Source organism: Pristiophorus japonicus, chromosome 7, assembly GCF_044704955.1.
Source record: "Pristiophorus japonicus isolate sPriJap1 chromosome 7, sPriJap1.hap1, whole genome shotgun sequence".
NCBI classification, from domain to species: domain Eukaryota; kingdom Metazoa; phylum Chordata; class Chondrichthyes; family Pristiophoridae; genus Pristiophorus; species Pristiophorus japonicus.
In genome coordinates, this window is record NC_091983.1 from 32,143,520 (window position 1) to 32,160,728 (window position 17,209).

At 44.3% G+C, this 17,209-nt stretch overlaps 1 protein-coding gene across 1 annotated transcript in view; it reads right to left on the bottom strand.

The window, feature by feature from the left end:
* eloal (elongin A, like) overlaps positions 1-17,209 on the bottom strand; it is an 88,003-nt gene that overhangs the window by 38,731 nt on the left and 32,063 nt on the right. Inside the window, exon 3 of the mRNA XM_070884172.1 lies at positions 8,603-8,715. Within this exon, the coding sequence (XP_070740273.1) occupies positions 8,603-8,715 (113 nt within the window). The remainder of the gene's footprint in view (positions 1-8,602; positions 8,716-17,209) is intronic.

Below are 17,209 nucleotides of genomic sequence, written 5' to 3' on the forward strand. Positions count from 1 at the left end.
AGGTGGTGACTCATAACTGATTAATGGATATATTTCTGGGGTTGGGAGCGAGACCCGATTAACATCGCGACAAAGGGTTTTGATACAATCAAGCAGAGGAGCCCATGGATTAATTGGCCAGAGGGGGAAACCAATTCCCTATGGAGACTACAAGTCTGCAAAAACCCAGGACAACAAAGGATCCCACAAGGCATGCATTTTTGGATAATGGGGCACAAAAGATAAGGAGTTATCTTTTGCCCTGTCAATTCCGTGTGTGAATTGTGGCCATCCAAATCGATCCAAACCCATCATCACAGCCATCAAGACGCATTAACTGAAAAGCAGCCCAGCAGGAGAGGTGTATAATTAAATGGGTATATATGTAAGAGCGGAGAACAACAGCTCATGGGAGGAAGTCAAAGAAACAACGATCACGAAGCAAGCATCTAGAACCCAACATCTTCCTGAGCTCCACAAGCCTACAATCGACAACAGCAACAACTGGCTGGCTGGGCGATTGTATGTATTTAATCAATCTCGAAAAAGTTTTGTTCTGTAATTTTTAGTTGGTTTGTGTGTAATAAACTAACAGTTGGGTTTAAGCCTAAACTTTGTGATACGTGAAGTCCTTCCTGTAATTCCCGAGGTCTATGACTCAAAGTAGAGTAGAAAACGAACACCCTACAACTTACATGTTATATAGTGTTTCCTCACATTTAATGTAGGGCTGGAGGGACAGCTCTCGTGCTAAATATATCTTAACTAAAAATAATAAAGTAGATCCAGGTACTGGGCGGTGCAATGGGATAACATACAATCCGTTCACCTCTGAAATCGGAGTTTAAATCCAACCCACTCCTGGTGAAAGCAACAAAAAAAACTGCCTAAAATTCGGTATTCATTCACGGGATGTGGGCGTCGCCCATCCCAAATTTCCCTCGAAGGTGCTGGTGAGCCACCTTTTTGAACCGCTTCAGTCCGTTTGGTGAAGGTACTCCCAATGGCTTGTCAGGCCATTTCAGGGGATATTGCTGTGGGTCTGGAGTCACATATAGGCCAGACCAGGTAAGGACGGCAGATTTCCTTCCCGAAAGGACATTAGTGAATCAGATGCGTTTTTACAACAATCCGGCAGTTTCATGGTCACCATTACTGATTTATAATTATAATTATAACTAGCTTTATAATTATAACCACTATGCTACCGTACCCATGAATCACTTTATTGACAGAGATCACTAGCTTGGGAAACAATACTTCAGATCTGTCCAAAGGGAAGCTTGAGATCATGCCATAGTAAAAAGGTCCTGATCATGCTCCACTTAATTTGGCTGTGCTTCATGCCAATAACAGACCCTAAAAGTAGACGAAGGTTTCCTCCAATTTTTTCCTTTAACCTTTCTCTCCTAAAGGTAGCAACTTGTGGCTGGGTTACAACTCCCCAGACAGTGGTAGCCCTCCAGGACTGCACAGCTGAGCATTGTGTGTGTGTGAGGCAGGCTATTTGACTGGAAACTATCACAACTGAACCAAATCCCATACTTAGCCAGTCACCAGAGAGGTGTGCTTAATACAAGGATCTCTGGATACTTATTAAAAGCAGGAACCCGATCAACGTTTGCTCTCCCTTGTCGAGGGATCCTAAGGCCTCCCCCACCTAATGCAGTTTTAAAAAATGTAATTCCAAATGAAAGCAGTTTTCTGTTGATCACCCGAGCTCAGGTCAACCAACTCCTTATGATCCATAATTCAACTTGCTGTGTATGGCTCATTTGACCACATGAAAAAACACAGCCTTGAAAACATATTTTTGTTTTAGAATTTTTGGAGGCGATGCAATTGATACAAGTTAGAATGGGGAAAAGAAACACTTTTCCAATTTCAAGTACTCCAGGGTCAGGAATAACAGTTACATACAGAGTAACGTTCCACAAACTCTGGTTTAACGATATGCCGAAGCCCAACCTAAGAATAGCTCCTATTGCATCAGTGCAATATTTTCACATTTCCAAAACACGTAGTCCAAGTAAGACTGCCAATTCAGTCCCAACTGTTCTGCAATTTTATACTAGAATGCCATGCGTTCTGGGAGTTGGCTTAAGGACAAACTTACTGTTGTGTATCTGTAAAGCATGCACTCACATGTTCCGCCATCAGGGAGCACATCCCCGGAAGTCCCAAGGGATCCCAGCATCCCTTAGGAGCACTGTATATATGCCGGCCCCCAAGGCCTGTTCCTCACTCTGGAGTGTCTTAATAAAGACTGAGGTCACAGTTACTCTAACCTCCCTGTGTGCAGTCTCATCTGTGTTAGGAACACAACACCTACTTCACACAAGACCCTTACAACCACCAGAGAAGAATGTCATACAGTCACTTTGGGTGGATTTACCCAAGTCCCAGAGGCGACAGGCTAATATGCTTACACACTGCACCGTCTAATTCCCTGGTTTCAAAATATCTAATAATTAGTTCAACTTTCTACAACACCATATATCCACATGCCTGCTTGTCCCATCCTCACACATTTATGCAGTTGTGTGAGAGTAGTGGTACACAATAATGAGACTCAACTTCTCCAGATATAGTCCCAAATGTTCGTGTGATACCAATGCATGCCTACCAAGAGAATCATATAGTTTCACAGATCCTACTGCAAAAATGATGAGGCTGACTCAAAAAAAACATCAGCTCACCTTGGGAATCAAATTGTTGGGCGTTCAACGTTTATGCTTTCATTTTCAGTTCTTAATTTTAAATTACATTTTCATGTTTTTTTTATAAAGCTTTTATTTAAAAATCACCCGACAGTCTGGAATGGAGTCGAAGGGAAGAAACAAACAAAGACTTGGGGCTCAATTTTGCCCAAGCCCGTTTTCTGGCATAACCCCCCTTTTTCTAGGCCAGAAATGTTTCGCCAAAGTTTCTTTGATGTATAATTCAAATTTGGCATCACGCAGCATGTTCAGTCGCTTCAGGGGGTGGAGCCTGCTGTCTACGCCAAAAAACGATGCCGCAGCTTCTGTGCATGCGCGACAAAAAAAAAAAAGTGACTTTTGTTCAATGGACGCGCATGCGCAGTACAGCTCTGGGTTGGCAATCGACCATTTTTAAAGAGCCAGTTGTGTGAGAGCAATACAAGATGCAACGCGGTGCAAGGACCAAGAATTTCTTACAGGCAGAAGTGGAGGCACTAGTTACTGTGATTGAGGCCAAATGGAAGGAGCTGGACACCAGCAGAGGTCACATAAAATTTCCACCCAAAGAAATGAAGAAACGCTGGAACCAAGTTGCAGAAGATTACTGCACAATGGTGACCACCACGAGATATGGAGGGCAGTGTAAAAAGTGGCAGGACCTTGGTCAAGTAGTTAGTGGAAGTAATATTTTCATTTATTCAATGGCATTGCAATTGTAAATGTGACCAGCTGTATATGTCCCACCCAGCAGAAAGTCACCCTCTCTTTAAAAAGTTGCATTTTCATCTTTGTAGAATAAAGTGGCCCACAACAAACGAGAAAGAACCCGAACAGGAGGCGGCCTGGCGAATATGCACCCACTGGAAGAGAGGGTCGCTGCTTTGATGGGTCCTGCCTGGAGAAAAGCAACCACCACTGCACAAGCTGGGCCCATACTCGAGGGAGGGGATAAGTCCTGCAAATTCCAGAGTCTGGCTTTGCTAAATGTTAAGTACTGCACGGGCTAGCCATGCTTCAGTTCATGGGGATGTCTCCATCAGCTACACTTCGGTTGATGCAATGTGCTATCATTCATCGTGGTCCTTCAAATCAGCCTGCTGCCTGCGCTGTGTGAGCCTACTCATGCCGCCCACTCTGCCCCCTCCTCTGTTGCTAACCATTTGTCTGTTCTGTTATATTTTGCAGAACTTGAGACCGACCCGGATGATGCAGATGATGATTCAGATGAGGACAAGCCTGAAGAGAACATCTTCCAATCCCACCTTCCAGACCAAGAGCATGCGGGTGAGGGGGAGGGGATGGAGATGGATGAAGTCCCCACTGTTTTACTGACTTTGGTGGGCAGGTGCCGCCCATTGAGGTGCCAGCCCCTTGCATGACCAGTGGTTTGAGTGTTGGTGGGACGTTCCATGGTTTCGTAATGTCCGAGGCTGCGGGTCCCAGTAGTGGGATGCGAGCCACACCTAGGGTGAGGAGGGGGAAGGAGAGCTCGACCGTGCTCCCCCGAGGTGCAGGATCTAACAGATGTGGTTCAGATGATGGCAATGAGTGGGGAGAGCACTGACCTTACGCAATCACTCCTGGACCCCATCAGATGAGGTAGAGGGACTGTCAGGAGAAGTAACAGCAATCTCACGACAAATGGGGACCATGTCAGTGACCATGGAGGGAATGTCATAGGTAGCTGATGCGTTGTCAGTCACCATGAGGGAGGGAATGTCACAAGTAGCCAAGACAGTTTTGCTCAACATGAGGGAGGGAATGTTGCAGGTCATTGAGACACTGTCAGGGTGCATGAGAGACAGAATGTTGGAGTTAGTGACTGCAATAAGGGAACACGCCCAGACCCCGTGCCCATTGACAGAATCAACTGCCACTCCCACACCAGCCTCTGAAGAGCCCCAAGCCAGGCACTCCACATTGCCGCCTCCCCCCCATCTCCTCCCTCAACAGGTACGCACTTAGAAAGAATAAGCTTGGTACCAACTCCAGAAACACTGCACTACCGACGGCGGGCAGGGGTGGTGGAGTCACCAAGAACAAGCACGGCGGGCGGTCTTAGAATAAGGAGAGATGGGTGCAGCCTTTCTTTGCTGCTGCTGTTATTATTATTGTTACTGTTGTTCTCAAACTAAAAGATTTTTGTAAGTTATGTAAATTTACAAATTTAAAAGTTAGTAAGTGATCTTAGAGTTTTTAAGTGATCGTAACTGAAAACTTTAAAGTTTGATACAAGAACAATTTTTATCGAAGTTAAGTACAAAGAACTGTTAAACTTTTGAATAAAATATATTTTACATTAAATCTGAATCATTTCCATCATTTGTTCCATTAACAACACAACATTAAGGAACAGGTCCAAACAGTAAACATGGTCCGTGTGGAATAGTTGCCGCTGAGCCTTCAGGCAGCAAAGCGTTCACGGATAAGCCGCTGACGCAAGGCTCCAGCAATCGTTAAAGGGGCATGACAGCCCGCCCTCCTCCGTCGTCGTCATGCTCCGGGTTCAGGTAGTTGCATGGCTTCCTCAGCTTCGTCTCGTCATCTGCATCTTCCTCATCATCAGCCATGCTCACCTCAGGTGGATCTGCTACCAGCTGCTGCTGCCTTATGATAGCATGCAGCACACAACAGGTGAACTGAGCAACAATCTCAGGGGAGTACAGCAAGTGGCCTCCGGAATGGTCCAGGCATCGAAAACGGTATTTCAAAAGGCCAAGGGTCCTCTCTATGATGCTGCGCGTTGCAATGTGCAACATGTTGTATTCCCGGTCAGCTTCCATCCGGGTTATGCATAGGGGCGTCATGAGCCAGGTGGTGAGGCCATACTCTTTGTCTCCCAGTAGCCAGCTGCGCCCTTCTGGCTGTTGCTGAAACATGGCAGATATAATGCTCTCGCGTAGGATGAACGCATCATCAGTGTTCCCAGGGTATCTTGCATCGACTGACACGATAAGAAAACAAGAACATAAGAAATAGGAGCAGGAGAAGGCCATACGGCCCCTCGAGCCTGCTCCGCCATTCAATAAGATCATGGCTGATCCGATCTTGGGCTCAGGTCCACTTCCCTGCCCACTCTTCATAACTCCCGATTCCCTTAAATCGGTTAAGAAACTGTCTATCTCTGTCTTAAATTTATTCAATGTCCCAGCTTCCACAGCTCTCTGAGGCAGCGAATTCCAGATTTACAACCCTCAGAAAAAATTACTCCTCATCTCAGTTTTTACTGGGCGGCTCCTTATTCTAAGATCATGCCCTCACGTTCTAGTCTCCCCTATCAGTGGAAACATCCTCTCTGCATCCACCTCGTCAAGGCCCCTTATATTCTGAAACGTTTCGATAAGATCACCTCTCATTCTTCTGAATTCCAATTAGTAGAGGCCCAACTACTCAACCTTTCCTCATGTCAACCCCCTCCTCCCCGGAATCAACCTAGTGAACCTTCTCTGAACTCCCTCCACAGCAAGTATATCCTTTCGGAAATATGGAAACCAAAACTGCACGCAGTATTCCAGGTGTGGCCTCACCAATAGCTTGTATAACTGTAGCAAGATTTCCCTGCTTTTATACTCCATTGGCCTTCCTGATCACTTGCTGTACCTGCATACTATCCTTTTGTTTTTCATTCACAAGTACCCCCCAGGTCCCACTGTATTGCAGCACTTTGCAATCTTTCTCCATTTAAATAATAACTTGCTCTTTGATATTTTTCTGCCAAAATACATGACCTCTCACTTTCCAACTGCCAAATTTTTGCCCACTCACAGTCTGTATGTCATTTTACAGATTGTGTCCCCTCCTCCATGATGCGATGCATGTCGTCACACTCAAGCTGTACATTAATGGAGTGGAAGACTTTTCTGTTCCTGTACATCTCAGAATCCTCCAAAAAAGGTGCTCGCAAGGCGATGTGGGTACAATTAATGCAGCCCTGTACCTTTGGGAAGCCAGCAATCCTGGAGAAGCCCACAGCCCCATCATGCATTGCTTGGGTAGTCATGGGGAACTTTATGTAGTCATTCCTCCATGCATACACTGCAGCGGTCACCTGCCGAATGCAGACGTGTGTTGCATGTTGAGAAATGGTGCTCACATCCCCAGTTGTAGCTTGAAACGATCTGGAAGCATAGAATGAAAGTGCAGCTGTAACCTTCACTTCAACTGACAAAGCAGTCCACCAGATGCTTCTATGTTGCAGGTCTGCTTTCACCAACTCACAGATCTCAGTTACAACTTCTTTGCGGAAACGCAGCCATCTGACACAATCTGCATCACTGTGGTTCATGTACGAATGCCTGTCTCGATATACCCGACGTGGGTAAGGCCTCCTGCCCAGCACCCTACGGGCTCTGATGTTCCTCATGTGATGACGTCGAATCAATCGTCTCCTATGTAGCCCCATCATGCAGAAGGCTCGCACAAGGTATGGCATTGTCAGTATTGCCCCCATGTTTAAATTTTACCTTTGGAAGAAGCTCAAAATGGCAGAAAGGACAGCTTCTTTGTTCTCTTTCCCAAAGGTCTGTGTGGATGGACCACACCCAGGTGCCTTGTGACTTCTCCTCCCTCTCCAACTAATTGCAGACTTGTAACTTCTCCCCTTCTCCCTCCCTCCCTCCCGCCAAACTTATTGCAGTCTTGTGCCTAGTGCAGCAGCCTTCCGATTGCCACTTTCCCCCCCGGGCTTAGTGCAGAAGCCTTCCGATCGCCAACTCCCTCTTCCCTCCCCTGGGCTTGTTTTCCAGCCAAGCCCCGAAACCGTGTGTCCAGGTGTGATGTCGATTCTGACGGCCAAAGCTACAACCGCCCCCTCCAGCCCTGCTTGAAGACATTCGGTGGTGGCGTGCGAGTAAAAAAAAAAGTGAAAACTTCAGAAATCCAAGAAACTTCCATGTACTCCGTTGATAGGTTTAAAAAAAAGTTTTATTTTATTATGGATATTTCAAGTGTTAGAGATTCCCTCCAAAAACCGCGATGAAAAACAATGGCGACTTTCAGCGCCAATTTTTCAAAGTGCGCTGCTTTCTGTTAACTCACCAGAAGGTTTTGCGGGAGTGGCCAGATACGCCGACCTAGGATAAAAATTTTGGGGGCACACTATGAAAAATGCTGAAAACTGGCGTAGACATGAGGGAACGTCAAAGAAACCTAACCTAGAAAAATCATAACTAAAGCAGTTACGCCGGCGCAGATTCCAGGGGAATCTTTGAATTAAATAATTACGCCAGAAAAAACACGCACCAAAAAAAAACCGGTGCAAATGACCCAGGAAAATTGGACCTTGCACTTGGGGTGATTTTCGTGACCTCAGTATGTCGCAAAAGCACTTTGCAGCCAGTGAAGATGAGAATCAGAAAAAAATCAATCTTGTAAAAGCTCTGTCCACCTATTTATTATATTTTCGTTAATTTATATTATACAATTAAAAAAGAAGAACAATGTGCTCGCACAGCATATTCTATCGATGTGTATTTGAAAAAGGCATATGAGGAAATCAATAAGTTGGCAAACGTCTGGATCGGAGATCACCAAATTTCAAAAATTGCCTCATGTCAACTCTCAAGCTGGCATCAATTCTGTTGAGGTCTACCGAGGGCGGAATGGGCAGAATTCTAGGGAAACCCAAGCACTCCCTCTGACACGGCCCCTTGATGTGCCCATGGTCTCCCCCACTGGCATTTAATAGGGTCAGTGCAAAATCCTGGCATAACTTGGCTCTGTCTACATTCCTAGCCTCATGCCCCGTAGAAACCAGCCTCTGTCCCCTCTGACCACTGGAACTTTAAAGCCTGTATTTTTTTTACATTCAAATATTTTGAAGTCACTACATACCCACAACATTCGAGGAACACAGAATTGGCATTGGTATTGAATAAATCTCAATTTAGAAAACCATCTAAAAGCTATAGGCGATAACTTACCTGGATTTTTCCTGAGGAATTAATTTTTTCCACTGGCATACTAAATCTTTGGCAATTTCACCAACAACTTTATTTTTCCTGAATCCATTTACTGTTTTTCCTATTCCCGTTTCCTACAAAAAAAAAGTGTCATTCTGACCAACTTGAAAAGCTTCAATAAGGAGGGGTAAGCCACTTATTTAGGTTTCAAGAATTGACAAATTTAAGATTGTGGCCATATTAGAAACAAATTTTTAGCTCAGACTTGTTCCATACAGACATTTCATTCATACCATCCTTCACCTGATTCATTAATTTCATGTTATGGTGAGTCACTGACCAGCTTTCAGGCTTCTTGAAGCTTCCAAAGTGATTTTTAATTCAATGACCAAAAAGATGGTCCCCCAAGAAAGGAAGTTCCAGGTTGTCTTGAAATTCTACAAGAAAACGTGAAATCTTAAAGCATGCATGTATACGGAGTAAAATGTCTCAGACTGCACCTGGCCTCTGTGTCCAGGGTATCTATGGCAGACTAGCGCAAAGGCTCAGCTGTATGAGCAACTTGGTCCACATTGGTTAAGTACAGGAGACAGCCATTTGGTCCATTGCACAGTGCCAGCTCTGTACTCGAGCAATTCACTACTAATCCTACTCAGCCAAGGGCCATGTACCTTCCTCTGCTTTAAATAGTTAACCAGTTTTCCCTTAAAAAGATGCAATGGTTTATGCCTCAACCATTCCCAGTGTCATAACATCCATACTCATGAAAAAGAAATTCTCCTAACCTCTCTTCACTTGAGTGACAATTTTAAATTGATAACACAGTCACTAACTCCTCAGCCAACGGAAATAACTTTTCCTTTTCATCCCATCAAAACCCTTCAGCATTTTAAGAAATCTAAGTTTCCTGTTATATCTGTGAATTTGTATTTACTCTGTACAGCCACTAGAGGGCTCATCCCTTGGAGTCCCAAGGGATCCCAGGTATTTAAGGAGGCCTCACAGGTTGGAGAGGCACTCTGGAGACCTGCAATAAAAGACTACGGTCACACTTTACTTTGAGCTCAGTGTTCAGTCTGCCTCTTTCTACATACATAACATCCTCCTTCTCTGCTCCAGTGGAAATCATATTATTTGAAGTATCTTCTCAATGATAGTTTACTGTGGAAATATCAGAAAGGATTAAGAAGTTAGTTCAGACCTGGGATCTAAAAAACTAAAACTCTTGCACAAAAAACAAGCAGGCGTTAACCTCAGGGTCAATGAGATAAGAGATGAGGTAAAGTTGTAAAACAGCTGGGAAGCTATGGGATAATAAAGCCAAATTCAAAGGAGTCGCCCTGGATAAGAGGTAGTGTGTAAATACTGAATGCCAATTAACAAAGTTCCAGCAATTGCTAATGACCGAACAAAAGGTCAGGCTAGGAATAACAGATTGAAGACCAATGGACAGGAGGGAGTCACCAATACAGGACCAGCTGTGGCCACAGCAGGGGGTGGTAAGAAAAGACCAAGATAAGGTTCACACATGGTAAGGAAGACACCGCTTGGTAATAACTCTTGGAGGCAAGAGACAAGTTGAGATAACAGCAAAGTGTCTCTATCTTGTAGAAACAAACAGGCAATTAGTAGCAACACATATGGTTAACTGAGGGACAAAAAAGGTATAAAGATAGACAAGTTCAGACAATCTGTAGTGAGAACCCGGGAACAACACTCGACAGAAGCAGGGACCAGGGAGCGACCCTTGAAGGAACAGTGTCAGGACCAGATTGATCACCCGGGACGTATTGAGTAACTATGAGTGTATGTTGAGTTAAACAGAGTTGAGTTAAACAGAGTTGAACAGACAGAGTATTTTGAGCGGAAAGGAACACCCTTTGGAATGCCTTTCTGCAGAGTTAACTAGAGTTAAATAGCGTATAAGTGGTGAATCTTGTACTTCTGTATCGGAGAATTATAGGAATATAAGTAGTGAGTAGTGTATTAAATGAACATTAACGATACTATCATTTGTCTAGTGTGTAATTTGGTATTTAACTCAGGAACCATCGCAGGCAACTACTAGTCATACGACTAGCGAAATTGCCGCTTGCGCAACATTGGCGACCCAGATGGGACTGTTCTGAGTTAAAATAAATTAAGAAAGAGAAATGACAGGAAAAGGTTGAATCTCCCAGTCATGGGAAGAGCAGTTTAACCAGACCCTGATCAAGATTGTCAGGGGATGGCTTGAAACAATGAGTTCCCCCGGATTTCCCGGAGGAGAATCATTCTTCGACAAAACTCAGAAAAAAAGAGGGAGTCTAAATGTGTCTTAATGGCAGTATGTTATGCAGAATTACTTAAGCAGAGAGACCTTAACAAAACCAATGGGAGCACAAAAAAATCAGGAGTTCAGACAGATGTAGGAAAATTGACAGACAAAGTTGAGGGATTGAGGCTTAAATTGGCAAAGCAAGCTAATCAAATTGAGACTCTCCAAAATGATAAAACAAACTCCATACGTTGCATCTGACCTCTAGTATGACTATGGCAGAAAATAACAAGCGAAATGAGAAAATGAGGCAAAAGTATACAGAGGCTCAAAACCAAGTAGATGAGTTGGAAAATAAATTGATTGTGCAACAGGGGGTTATGCATGCTTTTAGAGAAGACGGCCCCCTCAAGTCCTCCAACAAAATAAGGGTAACCCGGAGCTGGGGTATGTGAACTTGAAGCAGATCCTCAGTAGCTGCAAAAGCAGTTTTGAAAATCCGAAAGCTGACAGCAAGAGTTTTCAGGAAACACTGAAACAAGGTGAGCAGCAGGACCCTGCGGGATCCAAAAAGAAGTACCAAGCATGGCAATATATATTGGTGGTCCAGGGAAGCAGTGTGTTTACGCTAATAAGCCATTTGTTTGAGACAAAAAAAAATAGAAAAGCATTCCTACGAATCTAAGAAAATAGAACCTAGAATTTGCTGCTATGGATGTTTGAAAAGTTATGAAATGTATTGTGTGCAATGAGTCAGTGTGAATGGTAAAGTTAAAAAACCATATAGATGTTTATTTGTCTGTGGGTCTGTAGTTTTTCATCTGGCACTGGTTAGTTTGAAATTGGTTTGAATTAATTTGGAGTTAGAGGTTAATTAACCTGTGAAAACCAAACTTTCATTTTGGCCACTATGGAATTTTGGTTGGTTTAAACTGTGTGAAAACCTCTAGTTCTGGACATGAGGCAATCACATATATTGGGTATTTAAAAATAAAAAAAATATGTTCTGACCAATTCCAGAATCTGTGACCAGTGGAGAAAAGGGAGGGAATGCTATTATGCGTGGAGTACGGTGCGGCCCTGGATCACTTCCCATATTTCGGGAGCCTCCCATCAGCAAGAGCAGGCACCGACGACAACCAACACCGCCTCCAGTGCGCCAGTGCAGCCTTCGGCCGCCTGAGGAAGAGAGTGTTTGAAGACCAGGCCCTCAAAACTGCCACTAAGCTCATGTAGTAATACCTGCCCTCCTGTATGGCTCAGAGACATGGACCATGTACAGTAGACACCTCAAGTTGTTGGAGAAATATCACCAACGATGTCTCCGCAAGATCCTACAAATCCCCTGGGAGGACAGGCGCACCAACATCAGTGTCCTCGTCCAGGCTAACATCTCCAGCATTGAAGCACTGACCACACTCGATCAGCTCCGCTGGGCAGGCCACAAAATTCGCATGCCAGACAAGAGACTCCCAAAGCAAGTGCTCTACTCGGAGTTCCTTCATGGCAAGCGAGCCAAAGGTGGGCAGCAGAAACACTACAAGAACACCCTCAAAGCCTCCCTGATAAAGTGCAACATCCCCACTGACACCTGAGAGTCCCTGGCCCAAGACTGCCCTAAGTGGAGGCAGTGCATCTGAGAGGGAACTGAGCATCTCGAGTCTCAACGCCGAGAGCATGCGGAAATCAAGCGCAGACAGTGGAACGAGCGTCCGGCAAACCAGTCCCACCCACCCCTTCCCTCAACGACTATCTATCCCACCTGTGACAGAGTCTGTGGCTCTCGTATTGGACTGTTCAGCCACCAAAGAACTCACTTCAGGAGTGGAAGCAAGTCTTCCTCAATTCCGAGGGACTGCTTATGATGACGACAGAAGGATTGCAATGAATGCTATTGGTATGCATGGTGTTGCTTTACAGATTGTTGGTACCATTGTTGTGTTTGTCAAACTTTTAAAATGCGAAAAAAAAAGATAAATCTCTGCACCAGACTTCAGAAAGCAACACCTTTTTGCAGAGTTGAATGTAAATATTTTGAGCATTTTAAAATTTTAAGAAAGTTTTAAGTTTTGAATTTGAGTGGATGTTTCCCTCAGTATCAGAAAAAGGATCAGGATTGATGAATTAACCCATTGGGCTGGCACGAAAAAGCCACAATGGAGTTTCTGTTTTTTTTCCTTCTAAGCCGGACTACTGATGGTGCAAGATTGAACTTAAAACTTTGCTTTAAAAAAATGCTTGGAATCAAGCTGATAACACAGGCCTCTCAGGGGTACTGTTACAGCACCATCACGACAAACTCCAATCCGTAGCTTCATAACACCAGTGGAAGCAACTTTCCAGCCCTGTGAGAAGAATCTTCTCAGTATCTTTTAGGCGGTACATAAATTCTCCTCCATAATTGGACAAGGCCACATTATTATCTTAACGCCACACACACCCATCAAAATGCTGATGGATGGAAATCTCAAGGTAGGCTCAGTCAGTTCCCAGAATCACATAATGGACCCTCCTTCTCCAAGGTCAGGACATTGCAGTCCAGTACCAGTCCAAGATCACTAATCTAGCTCACAACATGTTGTACCCCGGCGGCCCACATCAGTGCGAGATTCTGACTTCAGGTACCTTAGATGGTCCCTTTCAGTCAGAAAGAGGGAGGAAGAGACAACAGTCACAAAGTCGAATTTAAAACCCACGTTTACTTGGACGGCTCTTCCGCAATTATAAATGGGCAGCAGTGCACAGGATTCTCAGTAATAAAAATGACCCTGGACGGCAAACAGGCTTTAGAACAGACCCCAATTAAATTAGAAAGGAGTAAAGGAGCTCCCATTGCACAGCTAAGCGCGATCGCCTACGTCGTCATGCACCCAGAAGACTACCTGACGCCTGTCCAAATTTATTCCGACAGCAGTTACACATGTAACAGTCTGATTGACTTGCTGCCCATCTGGCAAACTACAGGTTTCACCTCCGCAGACGGAAGGCCGCTAGCTACAGCCCCACTTTTAAAATTGATTTTTGATACAAACCAAGGGTCCGTAAGTCATAACCAAAGTCAAAGCACATGCTAAGAATACCCCCTTAGGGAGCCGAATGGTGGATGAACTAGCAAAAGCAGCAGCCCATACAGGTTTCCTATGGGACCCCTTGGAAAATGTAAAAACCGTACCAATGGCACCAGTTGCTGTTACCCGCCCTATATTGGACTTGGCAGCCAGTCAGGCTACAGACCCTGATCTTAAAAACATACAATTCGGAAACCCAAGTCCCAAACCATACCTAGGACAAAATTTACAGCTCCATGATAGTAGAACAAAGACGGCAAATATGTAGTCCCGGTGTCAGAAAGGGGAGAATTGATTTACCAATGCCACGATATCAATGGGCATCAAGGAATAGATAAGACCACGGCCAAATTGAAGGAGCTATGCTGGTGGCCTGGAATACAGCAAGAAGTGGAAGGGTATGTCAAAAACTGCCTGATATGTGCTCAGAACAATCTAACACAGTACAAAAACCAGGCAGAATTAGCAGATACTAGACAGGGCAAGGGCCCTTGGACTCAATTTCAGATAGACTATGTAGGACCTTTACCCACCTGTCCCGGTGGTAAGAAATACATCCTAGAAACGGTGGACGTATTCTCCAAATGGATGGAAGCATTTCCAACTAACAATAATTCGGCCGCCACAACCGCAAAAATACTTATGGAAGAAGTGTTCTCCAGATGGGGATTGCCAGAGGTCATCGATTCTGACCAGGGAACACATTTCACAGGACAAGTTATGCAGCAGGTCATGCAATTGGCAGGGGTAAAACAGAAATTCCATATCATCTACCACCTGGAATCAAGCGGAGTGGTAGAGCGCATGAATCGGACATTAAAAACAATGTTACGAAAATTAGTGCAGCAGAACCTGGAACAAGGTCCTGGAACACGGTCCTCCCTTATGTATTAATGGCCAACTGAAACACAGTGGTAGCCTCTACAAGCTATTCACCCCACCAGCTAATGACCAGAAGGTGTTCAAGCCTTCATGGGATTAGATTTGAATGAAATCCAGAAAACTTCCCTGTCTTCAGAGAAATACATGTCAGACTTGATCAAGTATTTGGAAACGCCTAGAATAGCTGCCGCAGTGAAACTGGGAAACAAACATACAAAATAAGGCCTACTTTGATGGAAAGGTACACCCATGGGAACTAAAAATCGGGGACCATGTAATGGTAAAAATCCAGAAGGAAGGAACTTTTCTTGCCCCTAAATATGCAGGACCATTTAGTATAATGGAAAAGACTAGTGCCTCAGTGTTCAAGGTCATCGATGGCCAAGGGAAGTATAAGTGGCAGCTCAAACCCTTTGGAAAAATAAACAGTCACATGTACCACGTCATGTTAGATTCAGGGGAGACAGAGCTCGTCCCACCCGACCCAGCAGTTAACCCGATCCCAGCCCAAGGTATAATACCCATCTTGCCACCTACCCAAAATTTAGAGGCCGCAAGTAGTTCAGAGGAAGCCACCACAGAAGGAGATAGTAATTCAGAAGATGACAAGGTAGCTGGCCCAGGGACACCTGGTGAAGCCCACGTCTCCCACAATGAAACAGCACCAAGTCCAACGGACGACTTGTCACAGAATTTCAAAGCTATGAGTCTCACACCTCGAGCCACCCAACTCCCCGGCCCCCCCCCCGGCCAGGAAAAGGAAACGAGGACGGTGGTTCCCAGAGAGAGAAAGGAATACAGTTGCGTAGACTAGAACCATCCAATACCTTTGCTGGGCTCCGCCCCGGGTTCGAGGAGGTTGAGAAGACCTACTCTGTAAGGAGAGCAATTGATACTATGTTTTATTATCCTGCAGGGTGGACCTATGTGCCAAAAGTAATCCCATACCACAAATCAGAACACTTTCCGGACATACCTAACGAATGGGGTAATCAGCTGAAATATGGACAAATGATTTTGTGTTTGTTTATGACTGTAATTTGATTTGTAATATACAAGAAATAAGACTGAGGGAAACTGAAAGTAAGAATAGGCGGAAAAGAGACATTATAAATGACATAGGTACAGCATATGGGGCAGGAATGGCCACAATCAATACTTTAGATATTACTAATTTGAACGCTAAGATAAAAGGATTGACCGGACAAATAAAGCAGGTTTTGAATAGTTTAAATGATAATCAGAGACATGTAGCGGAGGCAGGAAACGATGGCAGCAAGCTGGAGAAAAGAATGGTCACCGTATTGGAAAGTCTATCCACCAATTAATCAATACTGCCAAGACAGCAGAAAATCAAACTCAGGTGCAAGTTCTGTGTAGTATTTATGGAAACTGGATGATAGAACAATTACAGGAAAACCTGTAGGAAGCCAATGAGGGTAAAGTCCCTACCTGGATTAATAATACCCAAATTCAGACGGATGCCAATTGCAAGAACACTGCAAGATGTGGTTCAACAAGGAATGCTTCGGGCCAACAGGAATGCCAGCGATTCGAATAACATTAGGGATACCAGTATCCAATAACCAGACCGGCATTATTGTTCGACGCAAGGAATATCGGAACCATACAAGACCGATTATGGATAGGCCTGACCAATATGAAATCATGTGCGGTAAATCTACCTGCAGAAATGACTGGGACCAGTCTGCACCAATGCAGCTAAACTACCTGGACTGTACTCTGTCCATACAAAATCTATCCTACCAACAAGGCCCAGTGTGGTTTCAAGAACAGCACTGTTCAGAACTGTACTCTGACCATGCAGAATGTGAAGGCCCAAACATTCTTCAGGAGTGCTTATTTGGGAAATGGGATTTATTGCTTCACCGCCATCAAAAAGACATACCATTACGGAACACAAATTTGCCAGATACCCAAACCAAACTTCTGCACTAAATCGTTGATATCTATGAGAATTGGGAACAAGGAAGTTATTAATATCGAAAGAAGACGACACGTTAATATCACGGTTCAGGTAACCTTGAAAACTCCGTTGGAAACTTACTTTGCCAGAAGTGACATCAACATCCAGTTACAAAAGGAACACTTAATGGAAATCAGACATAAATTAAATTTGGTCTACAGAATTTACGAAAAGTGGAAATAAAACCAGAGACATTGAAGCCAAAATTACCCGAATTAAGATCGACACTTGGTGGGACGAGATTTGGAATTGGGAAGAGAATGTGAATATCCACCCCTGGATCAGACTTTTCTCTCATCTTACGGTCATCTTGATATCAATGCTAGAAAAATTATTGTTAATAATGGCAACATATGAGAGAAAATTGGTACGTAGTTTGGAGCTACAGCTGGGATGTGTATAGGTAGGAACAGCGTTACAAAATAGACTAAAGG